This window comes from Aulonocara sp. 'chitande type north' Nkhata Bay, linkage group LG20 (genome assembly GCF_057382095.1).
Source record: "Aulonocara sp. 'chitande type north' Nkhata Bay isolate Kocher_YH1m ecotype deep benthic linkage group LG20, A_spYH_male_GT1.1, whole genome shotgun sequence".
Classification (NCBI taxonomy): Eukaryota; Metazoa; Chordata; class Actinopteri; order Cichliformes; family Cichlidae; genus Aulonocara; species Aulonocara sp. 'chitande type north' Nkhata Bay.
Window position 1 is genome coordinate 23,262,090 of NC_141363.1, and position 17,861 is coordinate 23,279,950.

The 17,861-nt window shown below is 39.1% G+C and overlaps 1 protein-coding gene across 1 annotated transcript in view; it reads left to right on the forward strand.

Annotated features, from left to right (window-relative positions):
• Positions 1–17,861, forward strand: part of cables2b (Cdk5 and Abl enzyme substrate 2b) — a 49,708-nt gene that overhangs the window by 12,183 nt on the left and 19,664 nt on the right. Inside the window, exon 2 of the mRNA XM_086278855.1 lies at positions 14,952–15,047. Coding sequence (XP_086134981.1) covers positions 14,952–15,047 — 96 coding nt within the window. The remainder of the gene's footprint in view (positions 1–14,951; positions 15,048–17,861) is intronic.

Sequence of the window (17,861 nt, forward strand, 5' to 3'; positions counted from 1 at the left end):
TCCTTATCCAAACAGGCTTTCTGGGTCACGATTGGACTGGTATCCAAATATATTGGACAGTTACACCCTTATTTAATTCTTTACAGCTTTTAAATGGCCATAAAAGGCACAGTCACAGCAGTCGTTTCAACATTAGGAAAAAGCTATGATGTGGGTCGAATGGAAGATAACTATCATTTTCTTTAGGAGTTGATTGTTTTGAGTTTCTTTTTCTTCACTTTATCTTCCTGTTTTTGGTTTTGTTTTTTTCTCATCATACTATATTTTTTTGTGGTTGTTTGTATGTTGCCAGACATACGTGGTGTCATGTTGCAATTCCTGTTTCATGATGCCTGTATGTGGCTCTTAACACGTAGTTATTGCATGTTAGTGTGGTGAAAGCAGTAAGGTTTAAAGACTCTTCATGTAATAAATTAGCTGGAAATGATTCAGACTAATAGAGTTTGTTTACTGTTATTTTTTTTTTTTAGTCAAGTCAAGTGTCTTTGTCGTTCCAAACGTGCACTGATACACTACACAGTGAAGCGAGACAACGTTTCTCCAAGACCGTGGTGCTACATATGACATATGGCAGACAATCTACACAGGACTACATAAAGTGCAATGTGCAAAAACCAAAGCAAAGACAGTGCAACAGCAGACAGAACAGAACGATGCAGGCACAGCAGTGCAATAGAAATGTGCAAAAGACTGAGCATTTTTATTCACCTCCTTCAAGGAAAACTGAGATGAACTAAGTGTGGTTTCAGAGAAAATCTCCTTATCAACAAAACTGAACACTTTTCATGCTAAAATAACTTTAAACTACCCAAAAGTAGCTGTTCTTGCTTCGGCCTCTACTACAGTACCTGTCTGCTTACTGTGAAGGAGATATGTTTTGTACCGTAAAAGCAAAATCTGTGTGGAATATCAGTCAGCACTCAGGCAACTGATATGTTGGATATTTTCCCTGCCTCTCGCTCTCTGTCTGCACACACCAAAAGTGTTGCAGAATTTGTTGTCTGAAGGAGTAAACTTATCAGATTCAACTGGAAAACTGATTAGTACAGACTTTGACACACACACACACACACACACACACACACACACACACACACACACACACACACACACACACACACACACACACACACACACACACTGTGAGAACAAACAAGGGGACCTGGAATCTGACTGACATCATCTGTGTGTCTTACAGTGTTTGTGTTTGTCTAAACATGCACACCTGTCCAATGAAACCAAATGAAACCCCACTCCCATCCACATCCTTAGCACACGTGACGCACAAACACACTTTCTCGCTTCACATCAGCCTGACTGTTCAGATGATTCTGGTACAAACTCTGAAGTCACAGATCAGAAATTTTAGAAATACTTCAGAGGAAAAACGATCCAGAGCGACATTCCCATTGTTGGATGGTAGGAACTAGGCTAGGCGAGGCTAGTGGTACTGACTAGTTAGCTTTCTAGAGGAAGCATTTTGAATTAGCTCTTTGTGTGGGTGACTTCTCTTGTAGAAGAATGAGGAAGACCTCCTTTATGTCTCTTATTTACCACACTCACCAATCAGTAGCTGCATAAATTGCTTACTTTGACATTGAAATATGCTCCCTTGGCATCTGGGTTCTTATTTTTTTTACACTCTCTGCACCATAAAAATATAACCATGTACTCTTATTTGTATCAGCCTACCATGACTCACTCATGCTACTTCAGAGTACTTTAAATCTTTTCTTAACAAAGTGATATGTTACACATGACTTGTTACTTTGTGTTTTGCAGAGAATGTAAAAGTGAAATCTCACACATGCCCACATGTGGGACAAATTCTTCTGCTAATAAAGATGCCCATCAGTGCATTCCTCCCACAAACCCACCGAGTCTTATCAGTCACATCCAGTTTGCAGAACTTTGTTCTCTAGAAACAGTTTAGGCTTCTCAGTAGGCTGATGAAGGGTCATTTCCTCTCACATGCTTCTGCTTTACTGTTTACTTTGTGCGGTTAAAGCCTTGTTAGTAGTGTCAGAGTATCTAAAACAAAAAAACCCCAAAACAACCTCAGCTTAGTTTTGTCTCTGAAAGTGGACCTCTGATACTTATTTTTCTATTTTCTCATTCAGTTATTTTTGTTTCTGTGATTGTTCTGAATGTTTGTACTAAACATAGCCAAATAGTTAGGTCAGTGTATATGTAAGAAACCTGTCAGCCAACATGTCTGGCTTCAGACTGACTTAGTTTATTTTGTTTTGTAGCTGCCTGTGTAAGGATTGGGTGATTTGCTTCTTAGTTTAATAATAACGATAATAATAACAACAACAACAGCGATGACAAGGACGACAATAACAACAACAACAATAATAATTGTTTTTGTTGTGCTCGTCACGGGTCACCTCTCACTCACAGCAGTTTTTCACAGGGAAAAATGTGCGGTGCAACAAGGTTACAGAGACGAGATAAATGAGCATTTCCGCAGATACGATCGTGCTTGGATTTAAAAATCAATCCAGCAGTCAGAAATGCCCTCCGCCTGTTTTCTCTCGTTTGGTGATGATTATTATGGCTCCTTGTAGCTGCTACACAAACACACATGCATGAACTTACATGTATAAACTCGCCTGTGCGTGCTCAGAGACATCTGTGCTGCATGTGTCAGTCATATTTGGATATGACTGACACTGACTGGGGGTATTGGTTAAAAATCACAGCGAGTTATTCCCATAACCTTTTACCATTATTGATCCCTGACATGAGCATCACAACCCGGGTCTGGTCTGGACACAGACATACTGCACAGGGAGAAACGTAACCACACATTTGTTAAACACTTTAACGAAAAACAGCTTTGATTTTGAAAGATTTGTAAGAAGCAAGAGGACAGGAAACATTTTTCTAGGAATCCAAAAGATAACCAAGAAATATTACGTTTTGGGTTTTTTGAGAAAAAAAAGAGGAGTGAGAGAAGAATGATAAGAAATAATGGAAGTTTTTGTTTTTTGGACCCAGGGGATCAGGCTGAAGGCGAAGCAGAAGGTGTTTGTTAATCCGGTGACGTAAGATGCGCAGCAGGCCTGCTGGGTAGACTTGTGTGTGTGTGTGTGTGTGTGTGTGTGTGTGTGTGTGTGTTGCTCAGTCAGACGTCCATGCAGTGTAATCCGTGTGGTGTCCGCTGTCTGTCAGTCACTGTCAGAAGTGTGGACACTGTCCTTATACACTGCTGTGTGTGTCTGTTTGTGTGTAGGATGGAGATTTAAGAACAACATTTAATCTATGGTTTGTGTTTTTATTAGTTTCTATGTTTGCTCAGGATTTAGCATTTAAGTAATTGTAATTGTGTGTGTGTGTGTGTGTGTGTGTGTGTGTGAGACAGAGAGAGGGAGGGACACTTTAAGGCATTCACACACGCTCATGCAGACAAGTAAAGACAAAGTGATGGTATGAGAGCAGAGTGTTTAGAATTTCACTTGCCATTTAGTTCCTTTTTTTTACATGACTGTTCTTATTTTAGTCTGTAGTTCCTGCCTTATTCAAACCAGTTACACTGATGTGCAGCAAAGCAAATCTTTGAACGCCACCAGTGAACCTATGAAGGTAATGATGCCAATAATTAATGATGATTTTAAAAATCATTATTAATGACTGAGACAGGTATTATTTTTTATTATTATTATTATAATTATCATTATTATGATTAATGACTGTTGCCTCATAGCACGTAGGTCCTAAGTTCACTTCCACCATCAGGCCAGGGTCTTTCTGTGTGGACTTCACATGTTCTTCCCGTGTTTGCGTGGGTTGTCTCTGGGTACTCCAACTTCCTCCCACAGGGTCAGGCTGATTAATGATTCTAAATTGCCCATAGGTGTGAATGTTAGTGCGAGTGGTTGCGAATGTTAGCCCTGCGGCAGACCTGTCTGGGGTGTACCCTGCCTCTCGCCCTATGACAGCTGGGATAGACTCCAGCCCCCCACCCCCACCTGCGACCCTCAATTGGATAAGCGGAAGAGAATGGATGGAATTAGAGTGACAGGTGCAGGTTTCCTAAACCTAACTATGTTAACTGACCCAACTCTCAGTGAGGTCAATCATGACATCCTTCTCTGGTTTGTGTATTTTTTAATTGTGTTGATTTAGCAGTAGATGTGCAGACATGCAAACAGATGGTTCAGAGTAATGAGCTGCTTGTGGTTTGGTTCTTTCTGGCTGATATGAGATGACTTTAACAAGGTCAGTATTGCTGCGTCCATATTTAAAATAAGACTTAAAAAATATGTTTTTTCCAACATGAAACTATGAACAAAAATCATCTGTGCAGAGCGAGACATACAGGAGAAATAATAATAATAATAATAATAATAATGGATTGGATTTATATAGCGCTTTTCAAGGCACCCAAAGCGCTTTACAATGCCACTATTCATTCACTCACTGGTGGAGGCAAGCTACGGTTGTAGCCACAGCTGCCCTGGGGCAGACTGACAGAAGCGAGGCTGCCATATCACGCCATCGGCCCCTCTGGCCAACACCAGTAGGCAAGTAGGGTAAAGTGTCTTGCCCAAGGACACAACGACAAGGACAGAGAGCCCGGGGATCGAACCGGCGACCTTCCGGTTACAGATACGCTTCCCAACTCCCTGAGCCACGGTCGCCCTGAAATGGACGATAATAGGCCTTACAGGTTTCATATAATAGTTGATGTAGGTACTTATTATCTGTGTTGCCTTTTTAACAACTTGTTTTTCTCATGAGAGGAATTATGACTTTGTCCAAAACCAAATGTTCAAATGTTGGCTGCACCTAATTAGATTTGTAATTTTAATTATGATTTTAGCTCCCAACATGAACAACTTCTCCACTCCTGAGTTGATACTTGGGTTTGGGTATCTGCTGATACTAATTAGTGGTCTGACACCAGTGTGGAGTTATTATCATGTTTCTTCATTTTTACTTAGAGACTAGGAGTCTCATGTCATATAAAATGAACCAATGAACCAAAATCGATGGATAATCCTGATAAATAATCATTAAACCTCAATCCAGTTGATTGTGATTTGTTGTTGTTGATTTTTGCACATGATCTTGCAGCTCTATCTCAGATGAGAATGATAGGGCATTAACATTTAATCTTTTTAGAAAATTATCACCATAATTATTGAAAATAATTGTGATTATGCTTTTTTCCCCATAACCAAATGGCCTGCTTCCTAATGAATTGGCTTCATTAAAAGTGGATTATTAGCCCTGATTGCATGTACTGATGTGGCAAACCAGCAGTGTGTCAGTTAGTGCACAGGTCATTTTTCAGTTTTCATCCAGCCTCGGTTTATCACCAAAGAACACCAATTAATTGTGTCCTGGTGTTTGAGTGTATGAAGTTACTCTTAAATGTCCTGTGATGAACTGAAGTGTAATATTAGAATGAAAGCAGATATTTTTGGACCAACATAAAGGACTGAGAGAGATGAAGGCAACGAAAAGTAGTGAGGAGTTAAAAGTAGCTCTGGCGCAGAGGAGAAGATTATAGCTGTTTTTCAGACTTCATGGATAACGTGACATCTCCTTTGTTGTGCTGTGACTGACTTTTCAATGGATCTGTCTGGTCTCAATAGCTCTCATCGCACAGCGAGAGAAAGAGGTGAAAGCATGTGGAAAAGAGTGTCGGTGCTCAGTTTAACTTCAACTGTATGTTAGTGTTTTTGTCCAGGCGCTTAAATGAAGAGACCTCCAAATAGCTCCATAACTAAATTATTATGACAGTATCTTGTCTGAGATATGTTGGTGTCTGTATCCTAAATGTTAGGAAGTGTTTGTTTTTTTTATGATAACTTGAGTGTAAGTGTAACCATCAGTCTATGACAGGAGCTTCTACAGGATCTGTGATAATGGCAGTCTAAGTGAGAAAGAAATTATAGTGAAACCGGCCACCTTCAGAAAACAGCCTGTCACCACATGGCCTATACTTAAATGCAAAGACCAAAATATGACCTGACTAAAATATGACAGTAAGTTAAAAATACACATTCCCATTTCACAAGTAATAATAGTAATAATAATAAAAGCTTCTTTTGTGTGACAGGGTGTGTGAGAAGGGGATGCAGTGACTGTATGTGACTAAGCTGGGAGAAAATAAAGCGAGTGACTGAAGACGAGAAAACACGTTTCAGTGAGGTAGACAAATGGATGTGGAGATCAGGCCAATAAAGTGCAGTGTAAAAATATCCAATAATCATATCCAGCTGGCTTGTACCAGTTTATTTTAGGCTAAAACAACTCGAGCTATTATTAGTGTGACTCTGGTGATCATGACTCAAACTAAACAAAGTGACTCCGACCCAGACAAATTCATCACTGCGGTTCCTAAAAACAGGAGCAGAACCGAACCTGCTCGCTGCTCACTCGCTGTTTCCTGAAGGTCGCTTTATTTCTAAAAAATGCACTTAAACACTATTCATTCAAATCCTAATGGGTCGACCTAAATATTATTAACTTGAATCATCACTTGGGTTTCACTTAGTTCAATGGTTTTGTTTGTAAAATCATAGTTTTTCATTAATGTACTCTGCAGCAGCAAAGTGTTTGGTTTGGCTTAGTGTGAGTATAGAGAACAACCTGGGAACTCAAATGTTCAAACCCCCAATAAAATGACCCCAAATCACCTTTCTTACAGCTGCAGTGAGTAGCTATGGCTCAGGTCATCTTCTAATTCAGGCCAGTATCAGAAAAAATTGTAATAATTGTAATAATCACCAAAGTCACAAATTGTCATGTTTTTCTGTGATATCAGCACAACTTTGAAACCAATATAGTTAGTGTCTGTTGTACTTATGAGCCTTAAAAAATGGCAGCTGCTGTATTAACTGAAGCCAATCGGTGTGAATGTCTAAATCTAATTAATAACGTTAACTGGAACCGTGATATGTGGTGAAAAACCATCAACCCCCAACCTTGAAATGCAGACTGTTTTTGGCTTTTCAAAATAAGAAAATGTTCATTTTGTGCACGTGGACATGAATCAGTACTGCTCATGTGGGACAGATAAAGAGTCACGTTCAGTGACATGAAATTTGGAGTGGGAAATTTGTATCGAGGAACACGAAAAGAAGCTCAAATTAATTTCCAAAACCACAAATCAATACATAGAGACTGACTGACTGTTTCACAAACTGCCATTTGAGTGTGCTGACTGCCCCCTCCAAAGGTACGTATGTCCTTGAAATCAAAATTTCAAAAGTCTATCAAACAAAGCCTTGTGTGAATGCATAAATATGTCTCGTTAGGGTAGAATAACCATTAAAACCAGTCCATTTCCAACTTTCAAGTAAATCACAGCAGGATGCACCCACAGTAGATCATTTCACACAGCAATTGTGACATAGTAATAATATGAGTCAGTACAAACAATAATCTACAACACAACCTACATCATTATATCTGTATCACTGAAGGAGAAAAAAATACCACTTAAAAGTAGGAAGATATGTTTATTATTATTCTACTTATTCTGCAGAATAGTGTCACTGTACCTATCATTCTTCAGTTAAAACTGCGGCCTCCATTAATGTCGTATTATCAGTTGTAAAAGTTCTGGTATATCAAGTTGGCAAAGAAATCGATGTAAAGCAGGGGTGTCACAAATAAGGCCCGGGGGCCAGAATCAGCCCAATCTGGCCCACTGGATGTCTTTGGAAAATGTGATTGTGGTGGTAATAACTTTTGGACTTTTAATTGTATTTTCATAAAGTTAACATCTTGTCCTACTTTGCCAGAGTCATTCATACTAAATTAATTAACAAAAACGTAGCAGTTTGTGCAACGAGTTCCCAGAACACTTTCTGTAGGGTTGTGCATTCATTTCTTATGATTTAAGTGCAGAGAACTGTGCCGACTGACTTCTTTTGCTACAGCAGCATTTCTTTATCATGTAGAAAAACTGAGACATGAAATTGCTCTTCTTCTTATAGTGAGATACAGCTTTAATATGCAGTCAAACTTCTTTACACTGAGGGAAAATGGATTTTCACCAGTTCAGACCACTGAAAATCAAAGTGTGGTCCGTGATGTAAAATTAGTTTTGACATTCCTGATTTGTATTTGAATATAAACGCAAGACGACATTAGAGTTTGCTTTTGGCTAAACATCCTCTGTAAGAAGGAAGTTATGAAAAACAAAATCAGCGGTAAACAAGATAATAGCACCTCGCGTGGTTGTACCCTCAGTATGTCTTTATCTGATCACCAACAATCATCTTCCTTAGTAGCAGCAAGGGAGTTATCACTGGATCTTTCCGTTCCCACAGAATGGGAATTTTCCACAGCATCCCAGACAGATGAGGCTGGCTGGTTCTCATGAAAATGGGCTGCTGGTCAGAGCGTTGTAATCACGAGCCCGCTGATCCACAGCTCAGACACTGGGACAGATTTAGACTGGGAGAGTGGTGGCGTCAGCTATCTCTCTCTTTGCAGATATTGTTGATGTTTATTCCTACAGCGTTTCCTCACTCAACCCTCCAAGCTGAGAAAATAATTTCAAGATAACTGACAGGGCTGTTTATCATGACAGTGCAAAAAAGCCATTCTGTTAAATGTCAGTCACACTCCAGCTGAGGAATTTTATGATAATTGTGTTTGGGTGTCTGATTGTGGTCTCTCCAAACAGGTTGTTAAAGCCAAATTGTTATTTGTAGCTGCCACTCATGAGATGAGTTACTGTCATTACTGCAGCTGCATATTATTCACCCACGTTCGTAAGAAGGGCTGGGCGACAAACCTCAAATCTTTTTTTGTCAGTGTCATAAAGTCAAAGTCTGAGTACCAAAGGTAGCACGGACTTTCTTTACTTGTTCTTGCTAATTTAACTTAACATATTGGAACATATTCTGTATGACTTTCATCTGTAGATGATTTTCGGAAGAAAAAGGTCCAGGTAAGTTGGCCTTTCTCACATGTACCAGGAGATTATCCATATTGGATATGTCCCAATAACTGAAAATGCTCTGTGTGGGTTTAAGGATGGGTAATATAAAGAAAATTTGCAGTAATGATATTAATAATGATATTTCTGACCATATAGAAAAAAAATACAGTTTTATTAGCGCTTTCAGGCAGTAGCATTTATAAGGTATACGTGTAAATAAAGGGTGTTCTTCATCCTTTCCCAATGAGCTGCTGTGATTGTGTTCATTCATTACAGCACAAGTCAAATGTGACTACAAAAGTAGCCTAGGTAGAGTTATCCCTGAAATGAATAAGTGAAAGTATAAAATAACTGCTTAACACTTTAGTTTAATGTTAACTAAAGTGTTTAACATTGTAACTCTTCAGGACATGTACAGTATTTTCTATTTAGAAAGTTGTTTACTACCCCCTTTAAAGTGCGTCGTTTTGACTAGTGTCGTCGATACTTTTGTATGAAATTTCATGTATCATGTAAAAATGTATATTTTTTTAAATTTTTTATTTACACTTGTTTGGGATGGATTGGAACGTAAAAGCTCTTCTTCTGTCTGAAGGACTAAAAGTAAACCTCATTTTATCCAGAATCCCGGATCTTGTCTGAGTATTTGATTGGTTTTCATTCCATCTTTGATAACTTTGTCATCTTTCTTTGTTTTACTTTTGGTTCCAAACATCAACTTGTCCCCATGACAACCACGGGCAATCCAAGTGGAGTAGTGTCCTGCTCAAAGGCACTTAAGTAGAGCAAGTGTTTGCTCTTGTAAAAGCAGATATGTCTTTATTTGTCTTTATCTTAAACACTGAGCGCCATCATCTTCGTCATATCCCTTACCATTAACTTCATCCAGTGGGCTCTTTCCCTTCCCACACAATGGAAACAATCCACAACATTCCAGTATGCCGCTCACTGATGGTTCCCTTGGAAATGGAATGCTGAGAAGATTCCATCACGTGAGTTTGGCTACCAAAGATAGAATGTTTGGGATTGATAACAAATGAGGCGTGACAGCTTAGAGGGCTTTCGTGGCTTTTTTTATTTTAAATCTATATTTATATCCACAGGAGGAAAATGATCCATGAGGCTAAATGAAATTGTGAACTTCTGTACTGTGCAGCTAGTGACGTGATGTGATTGAGGTTGGCGGTGCCGAGTTCAAGTTCAGTCTGCACGTTGAAGTAGCATGGAAGAGACTGAGCTCAGTGGATCTGACATAGAACTAACTAATTAATTAATGAGCCAATGAAGTTAAAGAAAAGAAGGATGCTTATTATTAAAACTCTCTTGCAGATGTGACCAAAGTATTGTAAACGAGTCCCGCATGGTTCTGAAATGGCACCAGGCAGGCAGTCAAAAACGATTCATGGGAAAAGAGCGAAACATTTAATAGATTTTCAGGGACATAAAAATGTAATGAATCACGGCACCGCTGCACCATCATAATATCATTTTAATTAAGTGTTTGACCAGTAAATGTGGCCAGAAATTATTTAGGAGGTGATACGTTGCTGTTTGAATCAATTTAAATTCCTTTGTCAATATGTGAATTGTGTGTTTGGTCGGGTATTTGTTGACCAGCAGAAGGCAACAATCCTCTTAAAGCCTCACATTCAGATGTCACAACCCAGATGTTATAACTGCATAACACACATGTACACAAACACACACATGCACACACACACAGCAGCTCTCATCTCCCAGTCATGTATTACTGAGTCAGACAGTGAGCAGCAGCGATAACAGTGATTTAGACTCCATGTGGTGTGGGATCAGCAAGCCGACCATAAAAAAACAGTAGCAGATGCTGTGTGTGTGTGTGTGTGTGTGTGTGTGTGTGTGTGTGTGTGTGTGTGTGTGTGTGTGTGTGTGTGTGTGTGTGTGTGTGTGTGAGTGAATTCATAGTTGTGTAAGCGTTATGTTTCCCAGCAGACAGCCATCTCTCTATGGGCTTGCAGATCAAATCTCCATTGGCTCCTGTGAGAGTGTTTATAAAATGTTCTGCTTAAAAATATGTTATATTGTCCTTCACGCAAATGTTAGGGACTGTATTGAATGATGGCTGTAATATTGTAGGAAGAGATTGGATGTGTTTTTTCTGCATGTGTTTATAACATGTTTTCTTCAGACTTTTTGTAATGTTGTTTCTCAAAATAAAAATGATTGATGTATGAAACAAAAGCCATTTATAAAATGCACAGTAAGGTTGGTTTCTGTTTCCTACCAATGACTCCTGATTATAGTCATGCACACTGTTACGTGGGGGAGAAACCATATAAAATCACCCGTTTAGGAAAGTCGCTAACCGACTATTGTCAAAACTGACGAACGATAGGAAGTACGGAGTCACATCATGATATGAATTGTTTTTATAAACCAGCTTGGGTTGCAAATAAAAACTGAATGCAATGGTTTGCATATTTTATAAATATCATCTTTATTTAAAGTAGAGATGGCACGATACCACTTTTTTATGTCCGATACCGATACCGATATCATAAATTTGGATATCTGCCGATACCGATATGAATCCGATATAGTGTTTTTTAATCAACAAAACTGTTTTTTAAAATATCTTGCTGCATTTTGCAAGTCTGCAAGTTCATACTCAAGTTTAAAACAACAACTACACTAAAGCTATTCTGTTATACCTGTATACAAAAAAAATATTTCATAGTTCAGCAATACTGATCAATCTAATAAACTTAGACCTACACCATCCTCCCTATTCTGGTATTTTAAAGAGTACTTAGCGTAAATATTAAGCAACCTAACTAATAGGGTTCCAACTCCCAGCAACAACAAAAATAAATAAATAAAAAATAGGGAACCACCCCTCACACTCCACCTCATGATGCTTAATCAATGTAATCAACCTTAATTTGATGCAGTGTGAAAAAAAATGCACAGAAATCAATTATTTTTCAAGAAATATTAAATAGATTCAACATCTTTCTTCAACAAAATTGCAGACTGCACAGATGGTACCTTCCCAAAGGAAAATGTACTATAGCTTACTAGGGTATATATATTAGACTTAATAGTCACTATATACAGTAATTGACTTCTATTCATTTTACATCAAAGTAAAACTTTGGGTGTCAGATAATTATTTATTAAAAGCTAGACATTTTAAATGAGAATAAGAAAGAAAAGTATGTCTTTGTGCCCCCTTTTCCCAGTTAATGCCCTATCGGCCCCCCTGGCTAAACTTTGCTAGATCCGCCCCTGCACAGTTACCAGCGTCAGCTACGTAGAAAAAGATCCTGGTGTAGAAAGTAATATTAAATAAATTCTAACAACAGCTTATCAAGCTTAAACGTGCTGCTGTTGTTCAGCCGCTGGTTTCCTCTTTCTGGTGCAAAGTGGGCCAAAAACAAACAAGAGAGACTCACGACAGAAAAGCCGATCAGCTGATCATTAGCAGTTTCACGATTGAAGTAGCAGCCGGAGAGCGAGAGGCAGTCGCTCGTTAAGCTTAACGTGGGAATGCTTTACAAACATTCAGAGATGGACTTACACACTTGCTTTACTTCTCTCGGGGATAACTTTGTCGGAGATGAAATGCCAGGTTGCTAGCGAAGCTCCAAATGCTATCCAGACCACCGACAGGTCCCGCATGCCACAGCCGCTCTATCACGTGATGCATACTGCTCCGACGTTCTGAGGCGAGTTACGGCGTGTTGCAAGTTTTGTGAGGTGCTTTCGTGATATTTAATGGATCGGATTACATTTTTTATTTTTCTCCGATATCCGATCCAGTAATTTAGGTCAGTATCGGACCGATACCGATACGTAATATCGGATCGGTCCATCTCTAATTTAAAGTACAACATAGTATGTATAAAATATTTAAAGTGAGAAACGGTGCCATTTTAGAATAATATGTGCTAATATTTGCTCTTTAACATGAGGAGACCAGTTGCTAAAATTTGGCTGCTCGGCCATCCTGGGTCTCCTTTGCTATATATTTAATTTCATGGTGCTTCACATGTTTTCAGTTGGTAAAAGGTCTGGACCACAGACAGGCCAGTGCAGTATCCTAACTCCTCTTACTGCAAGAAGCTTCAAATCCACCATGTGGCGAGGCCTTTCTGTGTGGAGTTTGCATGATCTTCCCATGTTTGCGTGGGTTCTCTCTCTCTGGGTCCACACCCACAATCCAAAGACGTGCACTTAGTGGCATTCATTTCATTGGCAATTCTGTGTGTGTGAATGGTTGTCTGTCTGTGTTGTCCCTGCGACAGGACGGCAACCTGTCTGAGGTGTACCCTGCCTCATGCTTTATTGTAGCTGGGCCACTGACCCTGGATTGTTTTAGCAGAAGAGAATGGATGGATGGATGGATGGATGGATGGATGGATGGATGGACTACAGACAAGCCAGTTCAGCACCCAGACTCTTCTGTAAAGCTATGCTTTTTAAAAATTATACAATTCCTTCCTTGAAAAGAAGTCATCTGGACGAGTGCATGTGTTGCTCTGAAATCTGTAAATACCTTTCAGCATTGATGGTGCCTTTCCAGATGTGTAAGCTGTCTATTCTAATGCACTAATACAATCTTTTCTTCTTCCAAAGATGTGATATTTAACCTGCATTTTGTGGATGGGACACAGTGATTTCTGAAAGTGCTCCCGAGCTCAGCGAGGCGTGCACAGGCGTGACAGAATCACGAGAGCCCAAAAGTCACAGGCATCCAATGTTGATTTTATTGGCTTTGTTTTTTGCGCACAGAGATTTCTCCAGATTCCTGGAAGTTTTTGGAAAACATTATGCACTGAAGATGCAATGTTTTATTTTATAGAACATTATTCTGAAACAATATGTAGGCATATTTTTTCCAGTTTGGTAAACTTCTGCCCGTTTTAACTTCTGAGAAACATGTAGATGTTCAAACATTATTAGTTGATCCTCCACCTGTTTAATTTTACTAGCACTTACTGTGGTAAGTATTTATTATATTTGATATTATCTATTGTGAATGAGTGGAGGATTTTGGACACAGCAGTAGTTTTAAATTCTCAAGAACACAGAAGCTAAATCAGCAAAATATAACAAGAAAAAAACAACAAACTCCCCCCAAAGAAAAGAGCAGAAACCAACTCGAGAGGCAGATGTATTTATCCAGTTGCATAATCCTGTATTTATGATCTAGTGTAGAGTTATAGGAGAAATATTCATCACCAACCAATAATAGCAAGAGCATTATAAATGTGAGTTTCTATTTGTGGCCAGTTTATTGGCTTAGTTCAAAGCATTGTGTAACCTGATCTGACTGCAGCACTGCATGCTGGTCCTCTGAGTATAAATGAAATATGGGACTTTTCCTTGTTTTTTCTTGCATGTAAGATGAGGAGCAACCCTCGCTGAGGAAGTTTCTGTATGTGTTTGCAGAAATGTATGTGCATGATTGTGGCGACTGTGCTGCATCGTGACATGATGTTCATCATGAGACGATGTAAATGACCGCGGTGCAGTAACATGCAGTTTCAGCTTGTGTAGGTGCCGTACGTGTGTGAGACTAATGCTGATGTCAGTAACGTTATGTAACTGCTGTGATGTCACGGCGCTGAGCTTCTTGGCCCGCTTTCATGTCGAGATCTGTTGTTTTAATCCATGAGGGTCGGCACAGTGATACAACCTGGCTCAGAACTTGACCTTCACCAGGCAGACACACAAACTCGGGATGTGTTTAGAACTCAGAGATGTGAACTGTAAGAAGAATTTATTTATTTTAGTGATCCCTAAACTTGTGCTGTATATTTATTCTGAATGTTTTAATTTGTTGTAAAGATGGAAAAATATGTGTTTTGCTCAAGAAGCTTTGGTAACGTTCCGTCTTGAGGCATTTTTAGGCTTAATTCTGTGACTCTGTGAGAGTGTGTGTGCGTGTCTTTTAAGTGGAAACTGTGTCTACTGGCAACCTCTTTCTTGTTTACAGATTTGAGAGCAAATGCCCTTATTAATATTCATGTTTTTTTTCTGTCTCGCTCTCTCTCTGCAGAACTCGTAACCTCTCCGGTGGTTCTCCCAGACCTCGACACACCAAGAAGATTCACTTCATCAAAAATATGAAACAGTACGACACAAGAGGCAGCAGGTGAGCCACACAGACTCCCACAATTCTGTACCATCAGATTTAACAATGAGCAGTAATACAAACTACTTACTTTAATACTCAGAATCTGCAATACACAGGTACATACCAGGACCCTGAAGGTTCATATCTATATCAAATATTATGATGTCATTATGTTGCCTAGCAATCACCGAGCAAAGAGCTGAAATAATCTGGTTTTAGCATATAAGCATCTATAACACCTAATAAAAGTATCCCGTCATTTTAATTTAATCACAGTGGCATCTCATTTTTATCTACAAAGGTTTAATTATACAGGACATGGTATGATGCCATAAGTTCCCTAGCAACAGGATAAAATAACCTTTTCGAGGAATATAAACATCTACTACCCCCTTTAAAAATAAATAAATAAAGTTTCTCAGTGTGATCATGTTTTGTCACCAGCAGCACAAACATGCTGAACACTACTGTAGCATAAATATGTATCATTCTGTTATAGCTCTATTGTTAAATATAAGTCTTCAGAGTGCAATTATTTTTCTTGTGAGGTCTGTATAAAGTGCTGGTGACTTTTATATCCCATTTTTGTATACATTTTATATTTGGTGTCTTTTAATTTAGCTTTTTGAATTATCAAATCACAAAAGGATGAAAAGTAAAAACAAACAATACTGAAAAACTGAATCTTTGGTCTTGAACTCTGAAAAACAACAAATCTTCGAAATGTTTTGCCCACGTTTGGCTCCACAGTGAGTCTGAAGTTGTTCCCTTAACTATATTTGAGTTTGAAGGTAAAAAACACGTCATTCAGCTGCTTCAGCCAAGGTGTAGACTGTATTTAGAGGCATGTTGATCCCTAATGTCCCCCAGCATGTGGAACAAGGTCGATGCAGCAGGTTGAGGCTTGTGGAGGTCTGTGAAAGCTTTATGTAGAGGTGCGCTATCAGTAGAGGCTACAATGGCAAATGCTCTGGCTCTTTTTCAAACCGTTCCTCCTACATTGACTGCTCAGGAATCACAATGAAAACTGTGTGGTACGTTTTGTAACGCAAAACTCGAGGACTGGCTGAGGCTTTTCTGCTTCTTTCTCATTGGGGCAGTCCTTTGTGACAGTGTACAGAGGTCACAACACTGATCTTTCCGTTATTGTTAAGTCTCTGTCAGAACTAAGCCCTACATACGCTGCTGACTTGCAGAAGTGTGTCGCCTTTACAGCAGGAGAGGAACCAGAGAAGCCTGGACAGTGTCATTCTGTTCTGCTTAACTCTTCTATTGTATTGTATTCGTGTCCTTCCTTGTGGAGTGTATAAATACAACTCTGGGTCAAAAGGGCCCACAGGGCTGCTCATCACATAATAACAGACTGACTGAGGGGTAATTGTTTTAAAATAGATCCAGTAAAGAGCACCAGTGCTGTTTGAAATTCAGCTAAGTCACCATGTTGTCACAGAGAAGAGGAAATGTTAGAGCTGTCTTCCCTCAGAATGGGCTGTTGTGTCCCATGATCCTTGTTTGGGTCATCCTGGGAGACTTTAAATGGTTCACCTTGAGGTCACCTGTAAAAATTGCTTGTTTACTTCCTTTTAAAAAAGGTTTTCTTTGGAAAAAAGAACCAAGACATTGATTGACAGTGAAATATAGAAACAGCTCACAATAACAGTCGTCTCAAGGTGCTTTATTTTGTGAGGTAAAGAACTTAACCCAGGGACAAGACAACACTCCCTGGGAATGTACTTGGTGAGAGTGGGGAGAAAGACCTCCATTTTAACAGGACGAGACCTCAGGGAGGGACAAGCCATTTCTTGCAACAAGTTGAGTGATGAGTGGAAAGTGAAGAGACCAAAAGAAAGCATAAAGAAAATGGACAAAACATAAACTACTGCAGAGAGTAGACAAAATTAACTGACTGCATGGGCAGTGTGGTACTTTTCGGCATTTATCACACCGCAGGCTAGCAGCTGCACGTGTGCAGAGTGTGGTTAGATGCTGCTTCAGTCGATTGTTTATATATCAGTTTACTCTGACATGCCAACTCTCATTTTGCACATCAAAGTGATGGAAAGCAAACAGATGTCATCTGCTTGTTTTCCACCTCACTTGTTTACAACTATAAGTCAGCTGAAAAGAGGGCCGAGCAGTCAGTGGTGCTCGGTGTCATGATATCTTTGAACCAGCAGGTAACGTTTTTGTACTTTAACAGTAAAATATTAGTAATTAGTTTAAGTGACAGGTGAGCAAAGTAGGTGACCTTTTACAGTGTAGAATATCCACCAAGATCCATCCAAGAATTGTAAAAGTTCTTGTTGTGTTTTTTAAAATCAAATTTATGTTAACTAATTATATTTATATATTTTTTTAGTTTATTTTTTGTTTTGTTTTTGGGGGGAAATGGTGAAATGGAGAGTTTTCTGCTCTAGTTAGTTCCCAGCAAGATGAAAATGTTCTGCTGTTGCATATCATTTATTAAAAAGCATAATTGTAAGTCACATTAAACCTTCCACTACGCATACATTTCACTGATGAAGCGTAATTGGAACATAATGCTGTCTACATTTGATTTGAAACATACAAAAAAATGCTAAATGTTTTGTCATTTTAATTTTTTTATCTATAAATTTCCTTTGTTTGTCTGTTGTCAGTGTAGCTACATAGACAAAGCTCTGGGTCAGTGGTTCAGTCCTCAGTGGGAACATTGTCTGTTTTCCTTGAAGGTGATTATGGAATAATGTGCCCCCAGTGTTGTGAAATGTGGTGTAATAAATGGATGGGTGCAGGGGACAGACTCCCCAGCACAGTCACGTTTTCAGCAGATGTGTTGCGATGTCTCTGCTG